This window comes from Paramisgurnus dabryanus, chromosome 14 (assembly GCF_030506205.2).
Source record: "Paramisgurnus dabryanus chromosome 14, PD_genome_1.1, whole genome shotgun sequence".
Lineage (NCBI taxonomy): Eukaryota > Metazoa > Chordata > Actinopteri > Cypriniformes > Cobitidae > Paramisgurnus > Paramisgurnus dabryanus.
In genome coordinates this window covers 12,337,841-12,364,953 of record NC_133350.1, presented here as the reverse complement: position 1 = coordinate 12,364,953, position 27,113 = coordinate 12,337,841, and the positions used below count along the sequence as shown (strand labels likewise).

The 27,113-nt window shown below is 36.8% G+C and overlaps 2 protein-coding genes across 3 annotated transcripts; both read right to left on the bottom strand.

Annotated features, from left to right (window-relative positions):
- Positions 1 to 6,573: 6,573 nt before the first annotated feature.
- On the bottom strand, positions 6,574 to 18,009 carry odad1 (outer dynein arm docking complex subunit 1). Of its 2 annotated transcripts, XM_065259336.2 has the most exons (16): positions 17,947 to 17,991; positions 17,321 to 17,381; positions 16,339 to 16,425; positions 16,133 to 16,232; positions 15,410 to 15,599; positions 14,674 to 14,799; positions 13,630 to 13,743; positions 13,476 to 13,543; positions 13,199 to 13,380; positions 12,216 to 12,341; positions 10,455 to 10,537; positions 9,764 to 9,932; positions 9,375 to 9,538; positions 7,101 to 7,204; positions 6,938 to 7,028; positions 6,574 to 6,848 (listed from the first exon to the last, which is right to left on the bottom strand). In XM_065259336.2, exons 3-16 carry the CDS (start codon positions 16,400 to 16,402, stop codon positions 6,750 to 6,752), a joined length of 1,680 nt encoding a protein of 559 aa, XP_065115408.1. In that variant the 5' UTR covers positions 16,403 to 16,425; positions 17,321 to 17,381; positions 17,947 to 17,991; the 3' UTR covers positions 6,574 to 6,749. The 2 variants fall into 2 exon arrangements, with proteins under 2 accessions (XP_065115408.1, XP_065115407.1); XM_065259335.2 differs by lacking the exon at positions 17,321 to 17,381 and having other exon boundaries at positions 17,947 to 18,009.
- Positions 18,010 to 18,181: 172 nt separating this feature from the next.
- Positions 18,182 to 26,524, bottom strand: tas1r3 (taste receptor, type 1, member 3). Its single transcript, XM_065259117.2, has 9 exons — positions 26,252 to 26,524; positions 25,983 to 26,177; positions 25,606 to 25,906; positions 25,137 to 25,493; positions 22,087 to 22,512; positions 21,797 to 22,000; positions 21,569 to 21,689; positions 19,761 to 20,131; positions 18,182 to 19,605 (listed from the first exon to the last, which is right to left on the bottom strand). The coding sequence occupies exons 2-9, from the start codon at positions 26,174 to 26,176 to the stop codon at positions 19,018 to 19,020; spliced, it is 2,562 nt and encodes an 853-aa protein (XP_065115189.1). The 5' UTR covers position 26,177; positions 26,252 to 26,524; the 3' UTR covers positions 18,182 to 19,017.
- Positions 26,525 to 27,113: the final 589 nt, after the last annotated feature.

The window sequence follows — 27,113 nt, the reverse complement described above, 5'->3', positions numbered from 1 at the left end:
CCACACAATTTTAATATTCTTCATGTTATCTTCAAGTCATACAAGTTATCTATAAAACTTTAATCGGTTGTCTCTAACCCAGCGTAAAGGCAGCGGTGATGCTTGTCTTATCAAACACTTCTCATGAAGCGCGTGCTGTTTAACTTTGCAAGCAGAAAGCTGATGTGATTTGGTTTATGTGTTGGGCCACACTGACCTCAGCTCTTTTGTGAAGCTCCAACAAAGAGCCATCTGCACCGCACGCGGCTGAGACGAGGACATGAAACATGGAGGACTGCACGGGGGAGGGAAAGCAGATCTGGAAAGATTTAAAAAGAGGGAAAGAAACAGAACAAAGACGGGAGGAAGAGGATCTGTGGGCATCTCTGCTGAGACCTTAAACCTGTAAATACACTCGATGAGGTCATTTTATGGTGAAGAGTAACCCAACTTAGTTTTTTTTTTCAGAGCAAAACCATGCACATGGTCAAGAAAATGGAGGGCTGCTTCTGTAATCTTTCACAAGCACACTTCCTATACAGCACTGGGTGAAGGTAATGAGAGCTCTCAAGGGGTAGGCTTAGTTAACCATTTAATAACCAGTTGCAGTAACATTTCTGTATAGACACAGCAGAGGAAATACCTAGTTAGGAAAGACTGTGAGAAACTTTCGACTGATGTTTATATCTAATAACTGTGCACTTAAAAAATGCTGGGTTATTTTCAACCAACCCAGTATTGGGTCAAAAGAGGACGAATGCAGCCCGCTGGGTTGTAATTTAACCTATGCTGGGTTGTTTTAAATCTTTGTTGGGTCAAATATATAACCATTTTCTGGGTTAATTTAACCCAATGGCTGGGCTTGTCCCTTTTTGACCCAAAGCTGAGTTGAAAATAACCCAGCATTTTTTATAAAGTCTGCCCATAATATTTAATATCACATAATATCAGCTGAAAGATTTGCAATGCAAAGCAAAAGGGGAAGTGTGGGTTCTTTGGTTTTAAGGTTATTTGAAGGTTTCCTTTATGAAATTGTGTATTTAAGAAAAATATGAGAAACAAGGGAAAAAACCCTGAAAGTCTCACACAAACATGTTAGGGTTACACCGCACCCCAAAATGAGAAGAAAAAGTATTTATTATAAATAATATGAATGTAAATATTATTTTTATCACATCACATTAATAAAAAGGAGTGGGTGGGTGGTCTTGCTTTAGTTTTGTGAGATTTAGGCCCAGTGGCTGCCGGTGACTTCTTTTTCGAGGGTGCACAAACATGTATTAGCTGTCAAATATGTGTTCGGCACGTCATGTAAACTTATGTGCATCATGCGTGATGTCAAAATACATGCCTGCTGCAGACGCTTCGAAGGGGTTTATGATAAAAAAGACGCTCACGTTAATCTCATGTGTAATCAGAGTTTAGTGATAAGTTAGTGTCTTTCGAATATTTTTATAAACATGAGTGTTTCTGTAATCATAAACCCTTTTGACACGTGTGCAGCAGGCACTTATTTTGACATGACCCATGATGCACCTGGTTCACATGATGCAATGAACACATATTTTGACATAACAAGCAACACACAAGACACTCCGAACATATATTTTGAATTCGCACCCTTTGAAAGAGAAGTTATCGGCCACCACTGTTTAGGCCGGACCTCCCGCCTGATCTCACGAATTTTCATTGTATAGTCACGGAATATTTTACTCATCTATCCGTGTCATTGTCATGGATCTCCGCATTTTTCCGTGTCCATACCATGGACTTTCTTTTCCGTGTCAGTTTCACATATTGGTTACTCGATTGTTTTTCTGATTTTTAAACTATTAGAGTTTAGGTTAGAGTTGGGTTTGGGTTAGGATGTCATTTTATATAACAGAAAGTCATTATAACCAGCAACAATGGTAACAAAATCGATTGTTTCTCGATTGTTTTCCCTATTTTCTTACCATTGTCGCTTGGGTTTGGGGTTATAATGACTTTTTGTTATATAAAATGACATCCTAACCCAAACCCAACTCTAACCTAAACTCTAATAGTTTAAAAATCAGAAAAACAATTGTGTAACCAATATGTGAAACTGACACGGAAAAGAAAGTCCGTGGTCTGGACACGGAAAAATGTGGTAAATTTGTGAGATTAGGTTGCCCTGGAAGCAGTAGCCGTCATTTCACTGCCTAGGTTAACTATAGACAAAATATAATCCGGCTATGAATAGCCAAAATAAATCTGAACTTGGTTACATGTAATTTTTGCCAAAATCCCTTGTGAGATGTCTTATATCCATGATTACACTGTAAAAAAAAAAATCTTGAATTTTTCTTGAATTAAGTGTATAAGAAAAATGTTCAGGTTTTTTGCTTACCCCATTGGCAGATTTTTTTGCTTGTTTTATGCACAAAATCACTTAAATTTGATATTTTTGGTCTAAAAACTAGACTTATTTTCTTGGGTCGTTTTGCTCATCAAGAAAAAGCATCTTAAGTTAAGAATTATAGATATTTTTACTGAAAACAAGATTAAAATACTAAGAATTTTTTCCTTGAAAATCTTTTTTGCAGTGTACAAGCTGGTTCCATTTACTTATTCATTTCACGGTATTTAATTTACTTTTGGGCTATGGTTGGGCTTTTATTGAATTTTTACTGACAGCCAAATTTTGCCTTCTTGGATGTGTTTGGATGTCTTTTAAACTTGCTTGTCCTCTGAGATAGGGATACAAGTGTTGTGAGTTAGTGATGAAGAAACAGGTGCAGATGTTATCCTCACCTCTCACATGCACAGTATGGGATTCATCTTCTGCCAGCAACATGTGTACATAATCTAACTGACTGTATATTCTCATGAACGAAGGTTAAACCGGTGGCAATGCTGACTTATAAACCAACTGGATATTCATATCTCAAGATCATGCAAATAAAGATAACAACAGTGCATGTATCTGGAGTAACTTCTAGAGGCCACAACAATAAACGTAAGAGCGCAGGTCGAATCAAAAACTCATCTCACATTCAAACACAAACAAAGGCCCTGATTGGTCAGGACAATGCAAGATCTCAGGTTGCCTAACAACACAATCAAAATTGGGGGAGGGCTTTTGGGAACACGTTTTGTGGATGGTGAAAAGGAAGAAAATACCTGGACTCCTGCCAGAGAAAATAGTCAAAGTGAAGAAAAAACGAGACCTTATAAAGGTGTAAACAGAGTAGAGCGTATTATTGTATTATAATATGTATAAATCATGTCCTCGCTCATTTTTTTATTACTTACTGCTGGTGGAATGATCTTTTTATTGCAATCTGGTCAGCCACATCTCAAAAAACAATTAAAAAACAATCTTTTCCAAAAATACTTGACAAACATTGACCACATTTCTATCTCTTCTATCTAGTTTTATAAAAAAAAACTATTTTTTTCCATTTGTTATGAAATAGTGAAAACTTGTATAAGCAGCTTTTTTACTTATGCGTCTCTTGTACTATTGTTTCCTAATCTTTGTAAGTCCTTGCATCTGCTTAATTTCTAAATGTAAATGATCAGTCATAAGATCTTAGTGAAAAGGAGATCTGCCTTAAGGAACACATCAGCAGAAACTACAATGTATACCGTTGTAAAAATACACTCTTGTAAGATAACTTTAGTGTTGTCAAACCTATATTCAGTATAAACACTGCAAATACACGAACACAAAACATTTACAATAAATGTAACACCTGTGTACATAACCTTGTCTTGTATATAAATGCATATATCTCAGAAAAAAAGATACCAAAGTTATTCCCTTTTTGTCACTGGGACGGTACCTTTTAAAAAGGTCTGATGGTGTATTTTAATTCACAGAATTAATACAAAGTATTTTGCCTCCCAAAAACGTTTTTGTCGTCCTTTTTGTCACATCCATAACACATGTATATTAAAAAAAACATTTCCCTCATCTAAAATGAGAATAGACTGATATTTTCTTGATCATAAGACAGGGTTCGCACACCTTAGTTAACTTCAAATTCAAGGACCTTTCAATGACTTTCCAGGTCCAATACCCTCAAATTCAAGGACTAAGTGAGAGCAAGGTTACATCGTGTTACCTTTAAAGATACATTGTTACAGTTCCCTTTCGAGGGAACTCTCGCTGCGTCACTGCGGTGACACTTTGGGTACGCCTCCAGGGGTAAGTGCGTCTGAATGTGTTTATCAAATTCAACCAATGGTGAGGCTTAACGACAAAGACAGGGTGACGCGGGAGCCAGGAAGTATATCGCTATCCGAAATATTGCTAAAGACGGCGTTACAGGGATGCAGGAAGTATGGCGAGGGAGACGCAGCGTCTCGTTCCCTTCTTATGGAACAACAGTTACATACGTAACCCAAGACGTTTTTATGTGTCAAACACAACTATGCAAAAAAAGCATTTTGGTATGAATCAACATTCGCATACAGAAGATATAAGCATTTAAAGCGAACAATTTAGCACATGTGCTTAAAAAATCTAGAATTTTTAGGATATTATCCTACACTACACAGGAAATAATATGGATTTTTTTTCGCAGAAAACTTCTTGCATAAAATAGATTCAAGCACTTTCAATGACCTGTATCTATGTATGTATATTTTCAAAAACTTCCCAGGGCCTTGAATTTTTTTCCCCAGATTCACAAACTTTCAAGGATTTCAAGGACTGTGGGAACCCTGATAAGAAGTTTTGGGAAAATATAAACAGATGGTTTCATTTATTGGTAATAAATACATTCTCTGAGAAATTATCTAAAAAATTTTGACTGAAAGTTTTACATCCACAATATTAAAATTGTTCATATTTAAGATTTAAATCCCAAACTGGCTTCATTCTTTTTCATAAAACCCCCTAGTAAACAACCAAACTTTGTTGGAAATGCATTACAACCCTTTTTAAAAACCACTTGGATGACATTAGCAACACGTAAAAAAAGTTTTACGTTTGTTGTTTGCTAATTTGACTTTTGTCAGTTTTGTTTCAGAAATAAACGCACTTGAACAGACATACAGAAAGCACACACACGTTTCACACCTTATCTCATTTACCCAAACTAGCGCATATCCTGTTCATTTCATTCTCTGTCTATCTTGACAGCAGACCTGGTAAACACATCCTGTTGGGTCACTCACGGCCTTTTCTTTTCGGTTTCGTCTGGTCGATGTCTAGCACATTTGTTAATACTTCAGAGACCTTAAACAAACACACTCCTGCAGATCAATGATAGTAAAAAACCACATTTTTGCATTTAGTAACGAAAATACAAAGAGTTCACCCAAAAATAAAAATTCTGTCATCATTTATTTATCTTCACGTTGTTGCTAACCTGTGAAAAAATATGTTTTGTTCCATTGAACACAAAGGAAGATATTTTGAGCAATGTTTGTAACCAAACAATTTGGGGCACCATTGACTTCTATAGTATTTTTTCTACAATTGAAGTCAATGGTGCTTCTGTTTCCTGCTTAATTACAATTATCTTCTTTTGTGTTCAGGTTTTAACAATTTGAGGACTAAATGGGTGAACTATCCCTAAATAAATAATAACATTAATGCAATTGCCAGACACTTTTATTCAAAGCGACTTTTGCACTGCTAATCCAATCTTTTCCATCGGAGCTACAGGAAAACTGTATTGTGTTTGGTGTCATGCACTATTTTTAATATGTTATGTGTCTGTTTGGTTTCTGACCTCTATAATATAGCAGAAATGACTTCTGTGCAATGAAAGAATATAGGTTGCTTTCACCCGCAGGGCAAAATCTGACCCAATCACTTTGTAATAGCACACCTCGCCTTAACTTTCTCTACTTGGGATTTTTCAAATTGCTAACTCTCTCCAATAATAAAACATGTCTCTTTAAGCAAACACCACTTATGCATTTAAAAATGAATGTAATTGGCAAGTTTTTAAACACTAAGAGCAAAAAAAAACACACAAAGCATCATGGGAAGGAAAAGTAAAGTATGTATAAGATAAGGCAAAGATAGGAAATAGCAGAGTTTGATGTCTTTGTGTCATCATGATGTCTGATTGGCCACTCGCTCTGCGATGTGGGCGGTCCTTGTGAGTGGGTGAGATGAAGCCGTTGTCAGTATGAGGAAATGAGACTCCTCTGTGAAAAAAAAGGGGAGCGTTGCCATGGTAACAAGGCGGGCCGTGTGCAAAAAGCATTTCGCCGCAAATGGAGGGGGTTAAAAAGGGGTCAAATTTCAAAGCATCTAAACTTCCATCTTGAGTTGCGTCTGATGCATTATCTGAGAGAGTTTGTGTTCACGGGATGAAAACGAGATGGAAGTAATTTAAGCATGACTGGCATAAAAATGAGACGCTGATCCTCGAGGGATTTGATGCCCTTTAAATTGCTGTCATAAATGGAGCATTTAAAAGCAAAGATTTGAAAGTGTTCATAATGAATATAAATTATCGTCTATTTCTAGATGCCGTGTTTCTAAAATTAGAGACAGTCCCTAAAACAGATGGGATTAAAATGCTTTGACCTCTGACTGAAAACGCAATAAAACCTGGAAATTGTTGGTTTTGCAGAATTCACTTTAATGTAAATCTGTCAGCCAAAACGAAAGACTGTGGTACAAGAAAATATGTTTTCATTTATACTGTCAGACATTTTCCCAGATATGAGGGCCAAATATCATCTGATGCATTTGATAACATGGCTACATACTGCCCCCTTCTGTTACAATGAGGTTATAACATCTCATCTACTTGCTATTATTAAACACAAAGTCTGTTTTAATCTTCCAGTGAGTGCTCTCTGCTGCTGGACTCCGGGCTGGGTGTTTTTACATCTCTGGCCCCTCCTCTACGTATCGACCGCTTTTTGCTCAAGGCCTGCAACAAACCACCAAAAACTAACTGCGATGCAACTGTAGTCAAAGTGAATAAATTACAGTGTAAAAGTGTGTAGCTGTGTTCCTTACACCCCTCCTGATGTGCTCGAGGAGTTCTTCCTGAGTCAAAGGTCGATCTTCCTCATCTGTGAGTGCATCCTCAACCTCATTGTCCCTGTGCCTTAAACAGACATTCAGAGTAAAAGTGAGGCTGGGCGGCTTGCGGTGAGTCGCTCTGATTGGTTTCACTTACCGGAAGTGAGAAGGCTGGACGACAGCCGTCTGTCTCTGGATCTCTGGGTTCTGACCCAGCAGGAACTGAGCCGCCTCCTTAGAGTCGTAACTTTTCTCCAGGTCCTGTTGACACGGGGGAGATGAATATGTTGGTTTAATCTGTAGGATACTCAGTAAACCTAGTCAAATGAGCAGGGTGATTTTTACGGCTCATATAAAACACCTGTGAAAAACACCTGACAATATTTGCAGAGCTCAAGGCCACGGACACACTGCATTTAAATTTTACCTTTTGGTGCTTAATGCTGTTCTGTACACACATACTTCAGTAATTTACAGGACTGACAACTGCATTATACAAACAAATTCAAAAGTTACAGAAACTCTGCATGGTGTGTACATAACAGAACTGACCAACTAGTTGTTTATAAAGTACGTATTTAAATGTGCATCACAAACATGACATTTAGTCCTTGACTTGGGAAAAGTTTTCTGTATGCACGGTGCAAAAAATGACAGAGGCATGAGCGTTTGCTGACTAGTGTTGCCAGATCTTGCACGAAAAATACAGCGAACAAGAAAAATCAGATAATAAACCGAAATGTATTACCTAAAAGATCAAAATATTGGTAATGGAACGATCATTTAGGGAATCTCAATCCGGTTGTCACTCCCGCAAGTTTGCAGTGTGTACAGGGCATAAGTGCGTCTGTTTTCTTGTTGAGCATTTTTGTTACTTTAATGGCAATGGCAAAGATTATTAGTAATTAATTCTCACTTTAGTCATTTCATTTGTATTTAACAAATTTGAGTGTCTTTCATGGCAAAAACCTCTAAGTACATACAAAAATCTCCACTTCTAAAAAAGGCTCAAAAAATGGGTTGATATATTTGGAAAAACCTCCTTCTGCATATTGATGCATAGGCACCATCATTCCTCCAATTCTTCTTCCGTGTACTTTGAAGACTTTGCTGAAAAATCGATGTGCCGTTTACTGGATTCTGCCAACAAAGCTGTATATATTGAATAGCCTGGGATGAAGCGGATTTGAAGCGAAAGTATCTGATGAACGTATAATACGCGCCGAGAGGATTTGATCTATATCCTTTAGGGCTGTCAAAAGATTAATCGCGATTAATCACATACAAAATAAAAGTTTTTGCATAATTTATGTGTGTGTGCTGTGTGTAGTTATTTTATATATGGGTGATTCTCACGAAATCCAGATTTAGGAGGTGTCCAGCATCAGAAATTTTTTTTTTTGCACATATAAAATTAAGGCCTGAACTTACTATAACCATTATTTTTAGAGGATTTAAACAATATTTCCTATAGAATTATTTTAATTTTTTAGATTATTATTATCAAGAATTATTATTACCGCAACATGATATTACATTAAATATATGAATTTACAAACTCATGTTTCTGTAATGAGAACTAAAAAGTTGTCTAGGTACTATGACAAACAAAATCTTGAGTGTCACAGTCAATTATGTCCCTTACAACTATTTTTTTTAAATATTAGTTCCTTGAGGGCTTAAACAATGACTGAAAATTGTTGCGGAGGATGAGAAAATTGGTCTTGGACACATTTTATATTCCTTATTATTGTCTCTACATTTACAATGATCACCAAATACCACATCTTTACTGTAAATGTTTAAAATATAACATGCACTGAAGCTTTTTATTTTTTAGTTTTTTTTAATACGGTATAAATATTCACATGTCAAAGAACCAAAATCCAGTCATGGACATGTTATGGTGATGAAAATTTTTCCCTTAAATGCGGAAAAAACAACAAAATTGGTTTGTATGATGTCATTTGAAATCATGTGCAAAATAGTACATGAAGAGATGTTTGTAAGGCTTGTAAGAAATGCTTCTTATTTTGATAGCATTTCTTTTTTTATCAAAATGTTTCATGACACCTCATAAGTCTAATTTCCCAAGAATCGCACATATATATAAATACACACACATTAATGTTTGTATTTAAGATACATTTATATGTATACTTATATATATTTTGAGATATATATATATATTTTTTTTTCATAAATTTATACATGTATGTGTGTATTTATATATACATAATCTATACAGACAGTACACACACATATTATGCAAACAGAAACTTTTATTTTGTATGTGATTAATCGCGATTAATCTTTTGACAGCCCAAATATCATTATCTCATTTTTGACGGAGGTGGAGTTTAGCTCTGAGCTCTTCATTTATTTCTCGAGATAAAGTTGGTGATATAGCGGATGATCTTTTCTTTCATACCTTCGAGTTAATGAAAGCTTGAATGGTGAGCAGTTCTGTGGTCTTCTGCTCCACCAGGCTGAGGTAGATCATGATGTTACTGTCTTTAATCCCAGCAGAGGAACTCAGCAAAGACCCCACCAGTGCTCGGTCACAGTCAATCGTACTGAACACACTGTCCACCCCTAGGATAAAACCAACACATTGAACTCTTAAGTCGTATTCAGTTGTCTTTTTGCATGGATCTTATATATTAAATGTTTATTTGTGGTTTGACTCGTTACACTCGTGAAGAGTGTACATTTCAATTCAGATAAAATGTAAATAACAGGTGTTCTCAAAAATACCTTTTTGAGAAAATTTTTCCACAGTTTTCCACTATATACCATGTAACAAGACTTCATTTGTACCTGTTTTAATTTGATCAAGGGTTTTGCTGATATCATCTGCCTGGGCTTCAAACTGATGAACTTGTGTCTCACGTTCTCTCTGTAGATCTTTAATCTGCTTTAAAGCCGCCTGATATTCCCGTTCCCGCTGGAGACCTTCCAAGCGAAACTGTTCGATGTCTTCACCAATCTGAAAACATGTATACTACATATCATGAGAGTTTATACATTTTCCCAGCAAGCAATAGCTGTCATTTCACCGTCTGGGTAAATATAAACCCAATATCGTCTGGCTATACCTTCTATGTAGATATTAGAGAACATTTTAACATTTTATTTCAATGCATTCTTTGGCACCTTTAAATTTTCAATGCCAACCCAAATTTTGCTGTATTTTGTTGTAGCCTAGACATCTGGGCTGTGTTAGGACGGCTATTGGACATCTTTTAAGCTTCCTGGGTTCTGTTTCTAGAGCTGTTTAAGCCCAAATACAAGTCTTATTAAAGCCGCATCGCAGATAGAAGGCCATTATTGTTAAATGTTCAGCATGTAACTTTTTAATAATACCTCAAATAAGAAGAGACAGATAAAAGATCAAACATTCAGAATAACATTTTTTATAGGAAATGTCTCAGTTATATGTATGTCATGGTTGTGGGTACTTTTAACTTGTTTTTATAACGATGATCAAGTGTTTTGTGTGTAAACTCACCCGATGTATTTGTTCTCGAAGGATCTCAGCCTCTGTGTTCTGTTCATTCACATAGTTGAAGAGAGCAAAGTTTCTGTCCTCGACTGTTTAAAAAATAACCCACATTATTAGCTGTATAACCGTAACGCTGTATCTGAAAAATCTTAAATCAAGATGTATTTTCTTGATGATTATTACACAGCTCTCTGGAATGCTTGATTCTGATTGGTCAGTTGAGACATTTGCAGGTTCGTTCTTTTCAAATAATAACCGCTCCAAAATAATAACGCATAGCCGGACTACTTGTACGAGTAAAATCGCTCCGCGCCATATAAAGATCAATAAAGATTACTGTTTGGCGCCATCTTGTGACAAACACTGGAACATTTTGACATTCATTTTAACATGTACGGAAAAAACAAAACATTTAAACAGTGGATAGAAGAACGAACAGCGACAAGACACAGAGAGCTTACTGAGACTGAACTTGACAAAATAGAGCATGACAGCTACGAAGCCAACACCAAAAAAAAAACAGAATGGGCATTAAAACTTCTCAAAGACTGGCTAAAACAAAACAAAAAAATGGAGACAGACAAGTATGAAGCAGAGGATCTTAATAAGGTATTACGATCATTTTATGCATCTGTGCAAAGTTTCGCGGAAGGATATAAATGTTAATTTAAAACAAATATGCCAATAAAATGTTTCAAATTCATATTCATGACCAGTTTTTTTTTAAGTGGCAAGTAGCTGTGTAATAAGCGGGATAATGTAGAGGCAGCCGGTAGTTATTGGGAAATAAGCCCCTTCAGTGTGATACAAGACCCTCCGCTTCGCGTCGGGTCCTGATCACACTGTCGGGGCTTATTTCCCCATAACTACCGGCTGCCTCTACATTATCCCTTACTTAAAATGACCTAAGAAAATAAGTAAAAAAATATACAATTTAAGTGAAATTGTGCTTAAAACAAGCAAAAAATAAAAAAAAATCTGCCAATGGGGTAAGAATTTTTTTCTTGAATTAAGTGTTTAAGAAAAAAGTTAACTTATTTTAAGATTTTTTTCACCCCATTGGCAGATATTTTTGCTTGTTTTAAGCACAAATTCACTTAAATTGTATATTTTTTGTCTAAAAACTACACATATTTTCTTAGATCATTTTGCTCATCAAGAAAAAGCATCTTCATTTAAGAATTTGATTTTCAAGAAAAATGTACTTAATATTTTTGTCTTGTTTTAAGTAAAAATATCAAAAAATTAAGATGCTTTTGATGAGCAAAACGACCAAAGAAATTAAGTCTAGTTTCTAGGCCAAAAATATCAAATTTCAGTGATTCTGTGCATAAAACAAGCAAAAAAATCTGCCAATGGGGTAAGCAAATTTTTCTTGAATTTAGTGTTTAAGAAAAATGTTCAAGATTTTTTTGCTTACCCCATTGGCAAATTTTCTTTCTTGTTTTATGCACAAAATCACTTAAATTTGATATTTTTGTTTTAAAAACTAGACTTATTTTCTTGGGTCGTTTTGCTCAACAAGAAAAAGCATTTTAATTTAAGAATTTTTAGATATTTTTTACTGAAAACAAGACAAAAATACAAAGAAAATGTTTTCTTGAAAATCATTTTTTGCAGTGTAGAAATGTATTTTCCACTTTAAGACACCAGCAAACAGGGTCATGAAAAACAATTAGTGATAGTCAACTTGTCAGCTTCAACTAAACTAAATCTACAATGTTGAATTGAGATTCACAGCAGTGTTTTAACATCTGCACAGCTCACCTTGAATGAACTTTGATATCAACATCTCCAGATCATCCTCTCCTGTCACTCTCTGAATCTTCTGGAAAACCTCCTCAAGAGTGTCCAGTGTCTCTTCACCAGAGTCTGCCTTTCTCTCCTTCGTCTCTGCCATCATCATAGTTGGATGAATTGTCAGGCAATCAATCAATCAATTCACCAACCAATCAATCAATCATTCTGTATTTTGATGATTTACAGGATAAGCCTTATAGTTAAAGCCACAATATGTACAATTTTTGTAATAAAATATCCAAAACCGCTTGCACAGTGTAATACATTTTATGGAGTTGTGTACTTACATTATCCGTTATTTATAACCACCCCCCCCCCCAAAAAAATCCTGGCTTGTCCCTTGTTTACCTCTCCCTCTTTAATTGACGCACTGTTATCTGCGCTATCAGGAGACGCAATGATATTACGCAGCAGCCGAAAAAGTCCCCTTAGTATCTTTCAATGGCAGGGGACTATTTTCGGGCAGTGCGTAATATCATTGCACCTCCTGCAGCCATGTTACAGCAGCAAAGTCCTTGATTATTACGCCAAAATGAGAGTATAGTTCCTAGCCATATCTGTCTAGAAAATCACAACTTTTAATTTTCTGTCGGTCTTAGGACACTATGTAACTACAGAAGAGGCAAGTTTTAAACACTTTAGTTATTTTTTAGTGCGACGCTAATGGTCTAATCAGATTCAATGGATTATGCTAAGCTGTGCTAAAAGTGGTAGCGCCAGACCTGGAGATCAGCTGAATGGATTCCATAATGGTAAAAATCAAATGTTTAACTCCAGTGGAGGTGGAAAATAAGTATATTTTAAAAAAGTGGAGTCTCTTTAAGCTTCGACTTTGTTATTGTAAGATAGCGACCTCTAGTGTTACAAATCCTACATATTGTGCCTTTAACATGAATCACTATTTGCAATCCATTTAAATTCCATAATCATTGTCCTTGGTTTGTTCTCACCAGTCCTGCGCATGATTTCATCTTCTAGTGCGTTTCTCTCATTACACTTGGTGCTCATGAAGTCTTTGAGTCTGTGTTCGTGAGCAATGACTCTCTCCAGCTCCTTAATCTCAGCCGAATATTGTACAAGATCCTTCACGGCCTTCTCTTTCATCATGCTCATTTTAGCCTGAGCCTCCACTCTGGAGAAGCACACACACACAAATCCTCATTCAATGCTATAATATTTCATGGCTACTTTTAAAATCTTGAAAAAGTATCCAAGCATCAATCTCACCTTGTATCATAAGCTGTAGTTGACATGTCGATAACTTCACCGATGTCCTTACGAATGTCCTGCAGCTTCTGATGGAAAGTCAAAAAAGATTTGAGTTCAGTTTGATGTTCAGATTGATGCGATAAATCCCGGAGATGATCAAAAATCCTCCAACCTTTTCCAGTTTACCATGCAGCAGCTGAAATCGGACACGCTCCATACGAAGGGTTTCGAGCTCTTCTCTGAGCTGACTGTTTTTAGTCAGCTGTTCATTAAAGCGAACAAGAGCCTGCAGAAGCATAACGAAAAAGTTTACTCATGCATCCTTAATAATAATGCATTACTGGAATAAATAATATGAACGTGTTATGCTCTTGATTTTAATATTTTTTTATTTTTGACCTATTAATGCATTTTTGTTTGATGCCTGATTTCATTTTTTCAAAACTAATATATTTTGCAGGACCCCCAGAAAAACCACCACGGACCCCAAAGGCCCCGGACCCCCGTTGAAGACCCAAGCCATAGACTGTATAAACATGGACGTAGGGTGCGTAACGTCACCCGTAGGTTTTAAGAAGAGCATGTTTAAAGCCTAAAGTGGGCGGAGCTGGATGTCGCCATCTTGGCACGCGTCAACTCCCGGATAACCAAAAAGGGGGAAAGAGGCTAAATGTAGGTGGAGCTGAGGTGCCTGGATGCTGAAACCACACCCATCTAGCTAGACGGTACTAACAGCAGCAGCAATCCAGGCTGTCACTCAAGTGGCCACACCCCCTTAAAAAGGCAGGACTTTAAGGCTTTAACTGGTGAGTTACAAAAAAAATCACCTCCCTCACAGTTGTCATGAGGGACAAAATTAGCCATATAGATACCAGGATGTAAACATATTTATTTTTTGCTGTAAAGTTGGACATTTTAACATGATGAGGGTCTATGTGATTGACTCCTTTTTGGACTCTGTTTCTAGTGGCCAATCTATGAATTGCAGTTTAAATAATTCATGAGAGAGATCAGAAGGTTAAGATTTAGGTAAAAGTTTCAGAAGGTTAGGATCTGCTGCTGCTGTGCAATCTAGGTGAAGCAGTATAGATGTGTATGCATTTACTGTATTACATTTGGCCTGTGTACTCAGAAGTGTACTCATGGTATTGGGACAGAGCCTGAGACTAACTTCCACTTAAAACTGCATGTTATAAATGTATGATTCTGTGTTTACCCGGTCCAGTTTGTTCTCCAGGGTGCGAACAGCTTTCTGAGCGTGACGGGCCTGAGATGAGTCACTTACAGAAACTGAGACTTCTCCTCTCCTCAGTTCTGCCAGCTTTTTGTCCATATCCATGATCTAAAGACAAAATAAACGTCTTACACATAAACGTAGGCAACTGGCCAAAAGGACCAGTTCAAACCTGCACAAATACTTCCCATACTGGTCCAGGCAGGTCTACACTTGCTGGTTTAATGCTATTTCAACACAAGCATCATGTTCACCAGCAAAGCTACATATCTGGCAGACAGACAGTTTTATCCAAAGCGACTTACAGTACATTATAAGGTAGCTAACTTTTTATCAGTATGTCTGTTCCCTGGGATCAAACAGAAACAAATGATCCTGGTGGCGGTTTTCTTGGTTAAACATTTTAAGATTTTTTGTAATATACCAGCATCCCATGCATTTCCATGTAAGATTGAAGAAATGTCTAATATATGTTTAATATGAAACCTGTTGTTATTTATCATATTAATTGACTAAATGTTTGATATATTATATATAATAAATCGACTATATAATATATTATATTCTATATACTACATATTTAATAATTTCCCTTTTTTTAAGCTTTGACTTTCATATAAAGCTGTTTGGAAAAATGCAACATTGCAAAAAGCACCATACTTAAATACTGTATAAGTGCATTGACATGCATGTATGCATTTAGGGGGTTAATCTGCACCTCCTGTTCCAGCTGTGATTGAGTTTGTCTTTCTTTCTCCAGCTGCTCGTCCAGTGCGTCTCTTTGGTCCAGCAGTGATCTCAGACTCTGAATGTCCTGACTGTCGCTCTGTCTGCGCGTCTGACTTTCGGACACACGCAGACTGCGCAGCAGTTCCTCCTGTTCCTCACGCAGTTTAGAAATCTCCTGCCTGTGCACATGCAAAAGGAAACTAACTACATTACACTAAAACACACCTTTACCTACAATACAGTAGACAAAATATGATGCACTAACAGTCCATATATTTTTTGATAACTATGCGTGTTCCCTAAGCCTTGCACACCTTTGCAATGCTCTACCAACTGAATTACAGGAACAGCAATACATGCAATACATAAAATACTAAGTTTAACAGATAAAAATGTGCATGTTAGAATTCATAAATTATTTTTACACTTGTCTATATATGTATTAATTGTTTTTTGATATCCCCTGTAGTTTTACTGTGACTCAATTGGTGCAGCATTTTGTTACCAATGCATGTAGGTATCAGGGAACACATACATATACATACTGATAAGTAAATGTATAAATGCAGTATTAAAGATCGTCCGCCAAATGCAATAACGTAAACATAAATCCCCAAATGTATGGAATTAATTTTGGGGAAAGAAAAGAATTAAGTAACCCCACAAACACAATACACACAGAATGACAGAAGAGGGTGCGTTTGGGACTGACCTCTGTTTGCGGATAATGTCCTGTGACTGGATGGTGTAGGCCTGACGATCACCATCCGTCATACGAAACTGTCTCTGAAGCTTTGCCATCTCTGTTTCAGCTGGAGACGCAAACACACACATTCAAATACTGTAAGAATCGCTTGCTGCATATTCCTCATTAGAAAATCTTAATATTACCCAATAAAACTTTTTTGATGTGCTTACCAATTCCATCAAAATCCAGGTCACTGCTGTCAGAGAGTGCGCTGTTCGCTCTTCCCCGAGGCATGATGATGATGATGAATGCAGTAACTGAGGTACAAACCAAATATAGTGGCTTTGAAATGAAAAATATCTATACATAAATGCAGCTTTAAACAAAAATATGAAACATTACAGCACATAAAACAAGTGACAACTTGCCCCAGTAACAATGTAACAACCAGTCGGCGCCTGACTATAAAAAATTCAGTTAAAAAACATTTATTTATACAGTTAACCATTTGAATGTAGGCTATACTAGTGAGTACTAGTACTTGGAGTCTAGTGACTAGGATAAGTTTTTACAGAAAGCATTCAATCTTTACACAGATTTGCACTTAATGTTTGAAACCAGCATTTTAGTACAGATAATATCCAATAACTGACTCAAAATTTTACCCATGTGACAAATCTGTATCATATAAAGAGTGATAATACTATAAATAAATAAATTATTTTAAATAATTCATACATTTTAAGTCTATATAATGTAACGTTGCTGTACGTTAAACCTTAGGGACATGTTGTCTCGTGCACTTTCTCCGTTGCAATAGGCCGTGTCTCAATCCGAAGACTACAGCCTCCAAATATCCCATTTGTAGCATACGTCCTCAAAACGGTCTTATTTCAAAACATAAACCATTATAAAGTTGACTGTTATTCTTAGTTAATCGTAAATTGTTGTAATATGCTTATGAACTGCGAATGTAATGCTGCAGCCTTCGGATGGAGAAACGGCCTACGTACGTTTCAACTCTACTACTTCACGTGCGCTGCAAGAAACGACAAGCAGATGACATCAAAACACCGCGAGAGCGATTCGAGAAATAAAAAGGAGAGTCTGCTGTGGAATTGCTCTCGCGATACTGTGATGTCATTCGCCTAACGGTTCTAGCAGCGCCCCGATCCCACAATGCATCTATAGACCGTGACTAGCTTAATTTACCTTTTCCTCAAATCCGTGGATTATTATTCTTCGTCAATAAATGTGTCCCTAAACCGAAAATCTAAAAACACATGATGACAAAAAGTTAAAGAGTGTATGAAGTAATATCTGAGGACAACTAAAGCGTGAAGATTCTGCTTGTGTGGTAAGTTAATGACCTGAGGTAACGTTACTGCATTTCTAATATTTCATTTTAAATTATACTGTCGTGTTACTTCAGTATAATTAGTAACATTACCATAATATTGCCATGGTTTTAGGCATACAATAGTATTCATTGACGCATTTTGAAGTAACGTAATGTACATACAATTTGAATAAGGCCATCGTAGTTACTATTTATCAAAATACCATGGTATTACCTCAGTTAACGTTAACAGTTACACCAGTACTGCGACATGGCACACTCGCTCCTTTGTAACTATTTAATTTATATCGATTAATTAAAACGATATATGATCATATATTAAAAACTGTTAATCAGTAGAAAATATGACTTATATAAGCTTACAAAATATAAAATTACGCTATTTAGTTTAGACGTACATTTTGTTTCTTAAGTTGGATCTATGTATCCTCACATTAAGATATGCTCAGGTAAATAAATGACACATTTGTTATCTTACCTTAAACGCTGCTGTTATCAGTTTTGTGGTGGTTGTGCTTTTTTCCGTGTCATATGGGCAAAGTTGTTAGCAACAGTTTCTAAGGAAGTACAGTGTAAAGATCTGTAGAGGGCGCTATATCACAACAACACACACGTGCACAGGACAACGTCTTTATAAGTCAGCTTTATTACATTGTTTGAATATAAAATTAAACACTTTTTATATTATATTAACTTCTATTTTGTACATTATTAATTATTTCTAAATTATTTGTTACATTTTGCTACAATCTTGTGTAAAGTCTGCTAAACAAATAAATAATTATAAACAATAACTATTATTGCTATCATTCATACCTGACTCTTTCTGTGAAATCCAGGGTAAAGTCTCATGATCTAATGATGAGATTTGGATCATAAAATTTCATTTCCCTCACTGATTTCAATCTTTGACATGACCTTACTTTGTCAAAAGTAAAGGGGACATATCATGAAAATCTGACTTTTTTATGTTTAAGTGCTATAATTGTGTCCCCTGTGCTTCTATCAACCTAGAAAATGTGAAAAGATCAGCCCAGTAACTTAGTTGTGGTAAACCATTCTCTGCAAGCATGTGAAAAAAATAGGTCATTGAAATTTGGCTCCCCTGTGATGTCAGAAGGGGATAATACCGCCCCTTAATCTACACTATCCAACCACGGCACTGCTATTTAGTGCAAATATCAGCTCATTTACATTTTAAAGGACACACCCAAAAAGGCACATTTTTGCTCACACCTACAAAGTGGCAATTTTCACATGTTATTATAATAAATTATCTATATGATATTTTGAGCTAAAACCTACATACATACTCTGGGGACACCAACAATTTATTGTACATTATTTTTCATTACATTATGTATGATCATTTTATGTTGAAAATAAATCACACACAAAAAGACTTTACCTAGGTTTTCACATTGGGTAACATGTTATGAACAAAACCACTACTAATATTAATCATATGTAAGAGAAAATGTACAGTCAGATGATCATTATCTCAAAATAAACTTTATATTAGAGGTTATTTCAGCAATAAATGAGGGCTTTAATGGTTTTGTTCAGGTTGCGCTTCAGGTGGCTCTTCAGGTGGCGGTGGCCCTTCTAAAAATGTGCGAAAGTGATCGTCTGTGTTGAGTTCGGGCTGTTTGACTAGCAGTTGGCATTTTGGGTAAAAATAAGTGAGTATCAAACCCACATTACTACCTAAACTGACCACTGCTTGAGCTACAGATTTATACTTATCATTTAGACTTGTGTAGGTGGGGATAAACATCACCCACATTACACAGTAAATCAAGGAGGAGATTGTGATGTCCCTGGCGAGGTTGTATTGTCCAGGTGGTTTTAAAGCCATGAAGGTGGACATGAATGATACCAGTGCCAGTAGCACATTGAATCCGATCATCAAGCCAAAGTTCAACAAGGGCTCCACTGGACAGCGCAGAAATCTTGTCACGTAGTTCACCTCCAAACTGGTGAGGAATTGGGTTAGGGAAGGACCTTCTTTGACATACCAACCGCACAGCCCGGCTTGGACCCCACAGCAACCCAGAACCACAAACCAGCTTACTCGTTCGCGAAGATTTTCCAGGTGATCAGGGCATTTTTCGGGAAATTCTGTGACGCAGACAATCTGACAAGTAGAGGAAGACAGTGTATATAGACATTTTTAAACATTGCGTTTTTGCTAGAGTGTTTTTGATACTCAACTTCTATCGTGTGAAAAGTTTTTAGTCACATCCCACTAGTTGCAAACCACTGTTTTCACTTTACGTTTTTGTAGATTACCTGAAGGGAACTGCTGAGGATGACCGAGAGGGCCACAGAAGGAAAGAAGACGTTCAGGGGTTGCTGTAGACGGCATGCAATGTCATTCGGCTGACCCAGGAACAGCACCAGGCTGACACATTGTGCTGATAGGCTCAACAGGGTAAGGCTGCTCAATGACCCCCCAGCGATTTTCACCATTGGAGTTCCTCTGTTCTTGAAAAAATGAATCCCTACCCATGCATGTGATGCAAGTACCAAAATTCCAGCCAGCAGGATTGCTATGGACTCAAATTGGAGCCAATCCAGGTAAGTATAGACGGGAAAGACACAGCTGGTGCTACGTAGGGTGGACCATTTGCCGACAGGACATAATGTGCATTGGATATCATCTTTTAATTGGAAGAGACAAATAAGGTTAGTCAACATCATAAAGACATGAGCAGTCAAAAAAACATGTGTTGAATGCCAAAATGTGTAGATATTAAGCTCGGATTATCAGATCTACATTTTGTTATTTAAGTTATTGTAAAATAGAATTTTTGTATTGTATTCCAACTGAGATTTCTCAAAATCAGATAAATTAATTTATGCATATAAAGTAAAAAGCAAGAGCAACTATTTGCTAAAATAACTTTGAATTATTTTCTGTTAGACCATCTGTAAATCGATTTCCTTTTTGCAACCGTAAACTAACTTTTATTATTTGAATAAAAACGACTTAATAACTTCAAGATTTTTTTTATTTATTGGAAAACAATGGCCATAGTTTTTAGGCCCTGTCCACATGAACACTGGTGTTTTTAAAAGCACAGTTTTTCTATGCGACTACCCTTTCTTTGACGTCAGACTGTGCGGCGTAATTTCCTTTGTTTACATCAGGCGATTCTGTGCACCCGTCTTCGGTGTGCCATGTTGTTAAGCTCATAATATTTTTTATTTTTGTGTCCATGCACATTTGAACGAAATGGGCTTGCAAAGCATAGCATGCGAATTGTGACATACTACATTTTCCAAAAGTATGCGCAGTTACAAAAAACGTTGTCGGACCCTCGCGTATGCATAAAAACATAACTTTACTTCTAGCTTTAAGCTAGTTTGTTTTTTACCTGAATGCGAACATAGTTCACGGTCAAATGCACAGCCTTGCAAAAAGTAGTTTATATTACTCAGACGTTTGACGCATGCGCATTGCGACAAAATGCAATGCATCGCCTAGGCTACATACTACATTCCCCTGTATGCGCCAGCTATGCGCACAAAGTATGCACGTTAACAAAAATCCAGCGGTGTCCGTATTATGATGACGAATTTTTGCGTTACGCGCACTGTACGTGGCCCCTGGCGTATGCGTAAAAACTGAACTATACTTTTAGCTTTAGCCGACTGGAATGATAATAATCTTTTTTCATGCTTCTGATTGGCCAACTATATCGCTATATCGCCACCTGTTGGTTTAGCATACTCTTGACAGTGCTTTGTAAGTGTTTTTGCATTTTTATGTGAAGTGAGATTTTTTTTAAACTATGCTTGTGTGGACAAGATTTTTAAAAATAGGCCTTATGCTACGTACACACCAAACACGGGTCATCGCGTTACCCGCTCTAGCTTAATTACGTGATTTAATTTCGTGTCATGCGAATATTTCGCTCGAGTTGAATATTTTCAACGCATTTAAGACGAATAGCGCATGTTTTTGCGGCAAACCCGCATTCACATCGCCGATCGCGTCTTTGCATTGACTTTGATTGTAATCTACTCGCGCAAATCGTTGAACTTGCGTCTGGTGTGAACCCACAGTTAGAGTTTAGGGTGTTGTGCCCGTGTACCTGTTCTGTTCAAATAAGTTCCTTCCTTACAGTCAATGCAGTCGAAACAGCAGGATTGAAAACCTTTAACCCTGCGCACCTGTCCTACCTCACAGTTTGAGGAGCAGGTGGATGATGGCACCTGTTAAAGGGACGGTGCCAATTAATGTCAGTTATAAGACGCAGCTAGCATTGTTGTTATGCGTAGTAGTAAATTGTGTTTAGCAATTGTGTATGTGTTGATCCTACCTTAGAATTTGCCGTGTGCCATTTTATCTTTTGTGTTTGAACATTAAGCGTCTGATTAAAAGATCCAATCGCATGAAATTTTACAGTACTGCCATTAAAGATCCATTGCAGCATATCGTAGCCAAAGTTTGGATTGCCTTTATCATCAAACTTTAAAAGGATTCCCTGTATATTCATGTTAACATTTCGGAGCTTCTGTAACAACTGTAGGAAAGATTATTAGAATACGTTCCTGTTGGTACATTTAAAGGCTCAAAACAACAGTTTACAGCAAATATCTTTGTGATTACCTGCCATGGATAGACTTTTTGTGAGCTGGGATTTACTGAACATTGGCTGGCATTGCATCCCAGCAGGTCATGAAGTGCGTGTGCCACACAGTAGATGGCAGTGTACACACTGAAAGCCGTTCGCTGGACAACATTTGTCTCCACCATGCTTATGTTGGCTTTGGTGACTTGGCTGCATGCAGGACAAGGGTTGTCCAGAGGTGAGCTGTTTGGGTCCGGCTGCTGGTAAGTCGACTGTTGGCTCTCGTTCTCTACTTTTGTGAAGAGCTCTCGGACGTAAGGGGTAAACAGGCTAAGATTTCTAGTGATGTCTGCAAATGCCAGTATTGTGCCTATAGTGTTGATGCCAGGCAGGCTGGACACAACATCGTTCAGACCCCATGATGAGCTTGCAACCCAGACTCCTGTCATGTTCCTTCTGATAACCTGTCCAGGTAGTGATCACAAGTATCACAAAACCCCCCTTAAGCCCAAAACATGCTATGCAAGTGTACACATGCCCATACAGAATCTGATATGTGGCAGCATTTGAATTGATGCCCAAAGCATCACCACCTCAAAATGCATGAAAATTGCCTGCTATTCTCACTCGTGAACGCGCAGATGTATGATGTCTACGTAAACAGGCTGCGCAGTGGTATGCAAACACATGCTGTGAGTGATAGGGAACACATGCTGTCATATCATTGGGAGACTTTTAATCAGCATAACAAAAAATGCTTTTGTAGAGAATCACTTATTTTACTTTTAATTTGTACATTTTGAACAACTGGAACAAAGTAGGATGAACGATCTGGCAGGTGTTCGGGGAGGGAACGGTGACGAAAAATTCGAGTATCACATTGGTGGACCAATTTGTCATTAACAGGTTGCATTTTTTTGCTTTAATAACAGTGCACCTGTGTACATTACAAAGAATACACGGACAGAATAAACGATGAAATCAACACAGCAATGTCACAAGAAATTAAAGGCGGGGTGCATGATCTCTGAAAGCCAATTTTGATATTTGAAATCACCTTAATAAACACGCCCCTTCCCAATAGAATCGGGACCTTCTTTTTATAGATCCGCCCCACACATACCCAACCCAGGGAACGAGGTCGGTTAGTAGAGACACCCATACTGTTGATTGGCTACATGTGTGTTTTGGTACTCTGCTCGACTCCCTCCTTTAAGATACTGATGTTGCGTATAAGAATGCATGTTTTTCATGCGGTTGATCTTGCTTCTTCTATCCACCAGGTGGCGCATATATCTACATACTGTACTTTGCTAGTATCACATTAGTAATGATTCATCTTGAATTGATCTTTAAATTATTTATACTGTATCTAAGCGTATCATTGCATTATATATTTCACAGAATGAACAGTTGTTTTATAGCATCTGATTTGAACTGCTCATTTAATATTATATTGTGAGAAAACAAAATCTGCAACATTTTATTAATATAAATAAATAAAAATAAAAATGCAATATTTAAAAAAATAATTATTTATAATTATGTACAAATATTTTGTCATCTTGATACTGGAATAAATATTTAAGTGTGAGTTTAATCACACTGCAAAAATGGGGTGAGAAAACTTCTTGTGTTTAGGAAAAAGTCAACTTATTTCAAGATTGTTTTTCTCACCCCATTGGCAGATATTTTTCCTTGTTTTAAGCAGAAATTCACTTAAGTTGTATATTTTTTGTCTAAAAACTAGACTTATTTTTTCTTAGGTAATTTTGAAAAATGAAAACCAGATAAAAATACTAAGAATTTTTTTCTTGAAAATAATTTTTTGCAGTGTACACTGCAAAAAATGATTTTCAAGAAAAAAATTCTTAGTATTTTTGTCTTGTTTACGGTACAAATATCTAAAATTCTTAAATTAAGATGCTTTTTCTTGATGAGCAAAACGACCCAAGAAAATAAGTCTAGTTTTTAGACCAAAAATATAAAATTTAAGTGATTTTGTGCATAATCAAGCAAAAAATCTGCCAATGGGGTAAGCAAAAAAAATCTTGAAAATTTTTCTTAAACACTAAATTCAAGAAAAATTCAAGAAAAATTTGCTTACCCCATTGGCAGATTTTTTTGCTTGTTTTATACACAAAATCACTTACATTTGATATTTTTGGTCTAAAAACTAGACCCATTTGGGTCATTTTGCTCATCAAGAAAATACATATTGATTTTAGAATTTTTAGATATTTTTACTGAAAACAAGACGAAAATACTAAGATTTTTTTTCTTGAAAATTATTTTTTGCAGTGTGTACATGAATATTATTTAATCTAGTGCATTTATTTTATAATACTCATTGAAAATTTATTTTAAAACTTGCATTTTAAACATTCTCATTTAAGACAACGACAATATTATTATTTTAGGCATTTTTCATATTTTTCAGTTTGCAATTGCAGAAAGTCATATTTTTAACTTATTAATTATTAGGTATTCATTCAATCGTAAGCACAACGCCAACAACTAGTTCTCTAAATTTCAATGAAAGCTTGGCAATTTTTGTAGACACAACCAACGTTGGTGGCAAGAAGTGGGCGTGTCTAGTTACGTGACAAAGTTGTGAACAGTTACCGGTAAACTTTATGCGAATAATAAGCGACTTTCGGGAACGACCGGCCTAAAACGAGATTGTTTTCTTTCCGTGTTAGTCATAGGGCGGTCCTTGGACATTCAAAACGACCATGGTTCCCAAACCTTTAGTAAGAAGGCTAAGCAAGAATACTAGGCTACAAACATATCAAACTTTCTGTATGGAAAACAAACTTTTGTTCATACAAACTTTCTGTATGAACAAAAGTACAAACTTGACAGCATTTGTAGCGTAATGTTGATATGCACAAAAAATACAGTTCTGGTTACTGGTTAGGCTTTAGGATCCAGATTTTAAACTGAAATTAACTGGTGGCCCAAACAGAACCAAAACTCATAAAAATATTTTTATAGTGTATGATAGCAGCACAAATACTGATAAAACGTATAGCTTGTAATGCACTGTAACTCGCCAAATGCGTAAATGTAAATGTAAAGCTTTTACCTCTGCGAAGAAGTCTCTGGCCGGATTGGGGAGAGAGAAGACCACCACTACTCCTACTTTGGCTTCCACAATGTGGTCAAGTATCTCTGTTATCATTGGCTTGGGGTCGCTGTAGACAGGAATCAAACCTTGATAGGCCACACAGATGGACCCGTCATTGGCCATGCTGGAGAACAGCTGCTGACCACTCTGACCATACTCCTCATCGCTGCCTACCACCGACACCCAGTTCCACTGAAACTGTTTTAAAAGTTGCACTATGGCGGTAGCCTGCCAGCGATCGCTGGGGACCGTACGCATGAAAGATGGGAACGTGTCTTTGTCACTGAATGTGTCGCTGGTGGCTCCATAGCTAATCTGTCATGTGATATAAATGCTCGATGGTAGGATATTTTCTTTATTGTACTAAATTCTTATTTTAAATGTAATAGTTTTGTGTGACAAATTGTAAATTTTAAAGGCAACTTACCAGCGGCATCAAGAAAAATCCAATTAGCTTTCCTATGACCGGCACCAGCTCCGAGTTGTTTGGGCCTATGATAGCTATAACGCGAGGCTTGTAGTCAGTGTAGTTACAGGAGATGTCCATTTCCTCTGTATTTTCCCTCGTGAGAAACTGTAGCACGGGCCACATGACGACGGACGGTTGCTGGCAGGTGTCATAGTTCTCAAATCCCAGTTTGATTCCAGGGAGAAGATTTGGGTTAGCGTTGATCTCGTCCACGCAGTACTTCATCACCAGTGAGATAGACAGACCGTAAGAGCTGATCCTGAAAAGTGAAAAATGCAAATGGGTTTATAGAAAACGACAAGGGGATCGTATTTTTAATTCTTTAGAGATTTTACCTGTCGCAGTGAACATCATCTGGTGTAACACGTTGGCTCAAGTTGCTAGTGAGTTCTTTAATGGGAAAAATTCCTCCGATCATAATATCTCCAGGAGATCTGAATAGATCTGTTGTGATGTTGTCGAACCACGGTGGATTTTGGCTGAGGCCAGACACCAGTATGCCACAGAGCACCATAAGCGTCCAGTCCATCCTGGATGACGACCACAGAATTAAAAAGCAATCATGATATTTGATAAATGAAAGTGAAGTTGGATTTAGACTCACCTTATGTAATACCAGTTGAAATATATTGCGTAGGCTCGTTTTGTTTTGGTCTGTCGTGTTTCAGTGTGAATCTCGACGCAGATAGTGAGAAGAATGGTTACATGGTCACCATCGACCACATGTGTGTGAGTAAAAGGCCAACCCCACGCCTCTGAGATTCACTTTCATGTATCGGGCATGTAAATGATGAGTGTACTGTAAGTTCCATTAAGGCTGTCCATGAAAATGTTCTGGCTTCACCTCAGTGTTCAAGCACGCCTTGAATTTCATAAATTGATAATAAAACTGTAGGAAAAATAACTGTGTTTAATTCCCATCAAAGTTTATGAAAATTTGACAGATGCTTTAGATAGAAATGTATTATTTGTGAATATAAACACAGAATGTTTTGTATTTGTGTCGGTCAGAGTGTTATTTTCTAATCACAGAGACTTACATGATCATAATTACATGAACACATGATGTATATATACCGTATGGTCCTCAAGAGTTGATTAGAAAACATTTGGTTGGGGAAATAGGTTGAAGGGAAATGTGGCAGGTTGCATAATGTATTTATACAAACCCTGTTGTATTTTCATAATATTTGTTTATGGGTTAAATCATAGTATCTCATAATAAACTTTGATCTAACTATGGATGATAGCGAATTATACATTGAAAAGAATCATCATGGCCAAGGTTACCAGGTTTTCAATGAAAAAACATGGGTTGCCAGGTCAAAACTATAGCATTCCAGGGGTAATATCTGAATTTTTCACATTATTGGGTTTGCTTCAATCCGCGGCAACAGTATTAACGTGATAGTTCACTCAACAATGAAAATTCTTACATTATTTACTTTTCTGAACTTGTATAAATT

Bases quoted from the DNA above. Each gene is read 5' to 3' on its own strand.
- odad1 (XM_065259335.2), bottom strand. From the start codon at position 16,402: ATGCCTCGGGGAAGAGCGAACAGCGCACTCTCTGACAGCAGTGACCTG. The intron at 12,342-13,198 runs GTGAGAACAAAC...TGATGATGGCAG, and splicing joins TGAAATCATGCGCAGGACTG to AGACGAAGGAGAGAAAGGCA. The intron at 10,538-12,215 runs GTGAGCTGTGCA...TTTTTTAAACAG, and splicing joins GATATCAAAGTTCATTCAAG to TCGAGGACAGAAACTTTGCT.
- tas1r3 (XM_065259117.2), bottom strand. From the start codon at position 26,176: ATGGACTGGACGCTTATGGTGCTCTGTGGCATACTGGTGTCTGGCCTC. The intron at 25,907-25,982 runs GTAAAATCTCTA...TTCACTTTTCAG, and splicing joins GATGATGTTCACTGCGACAG to GATCAGCTCTTACGGTCTGT. The intron at 25,494-25,605 runs GTAAGTTGCCTT...ATCACATGACAG, and splicing joins GATTTTTCTTGATGCCGCTG to ATTAGCTATGGAGCCACCAG.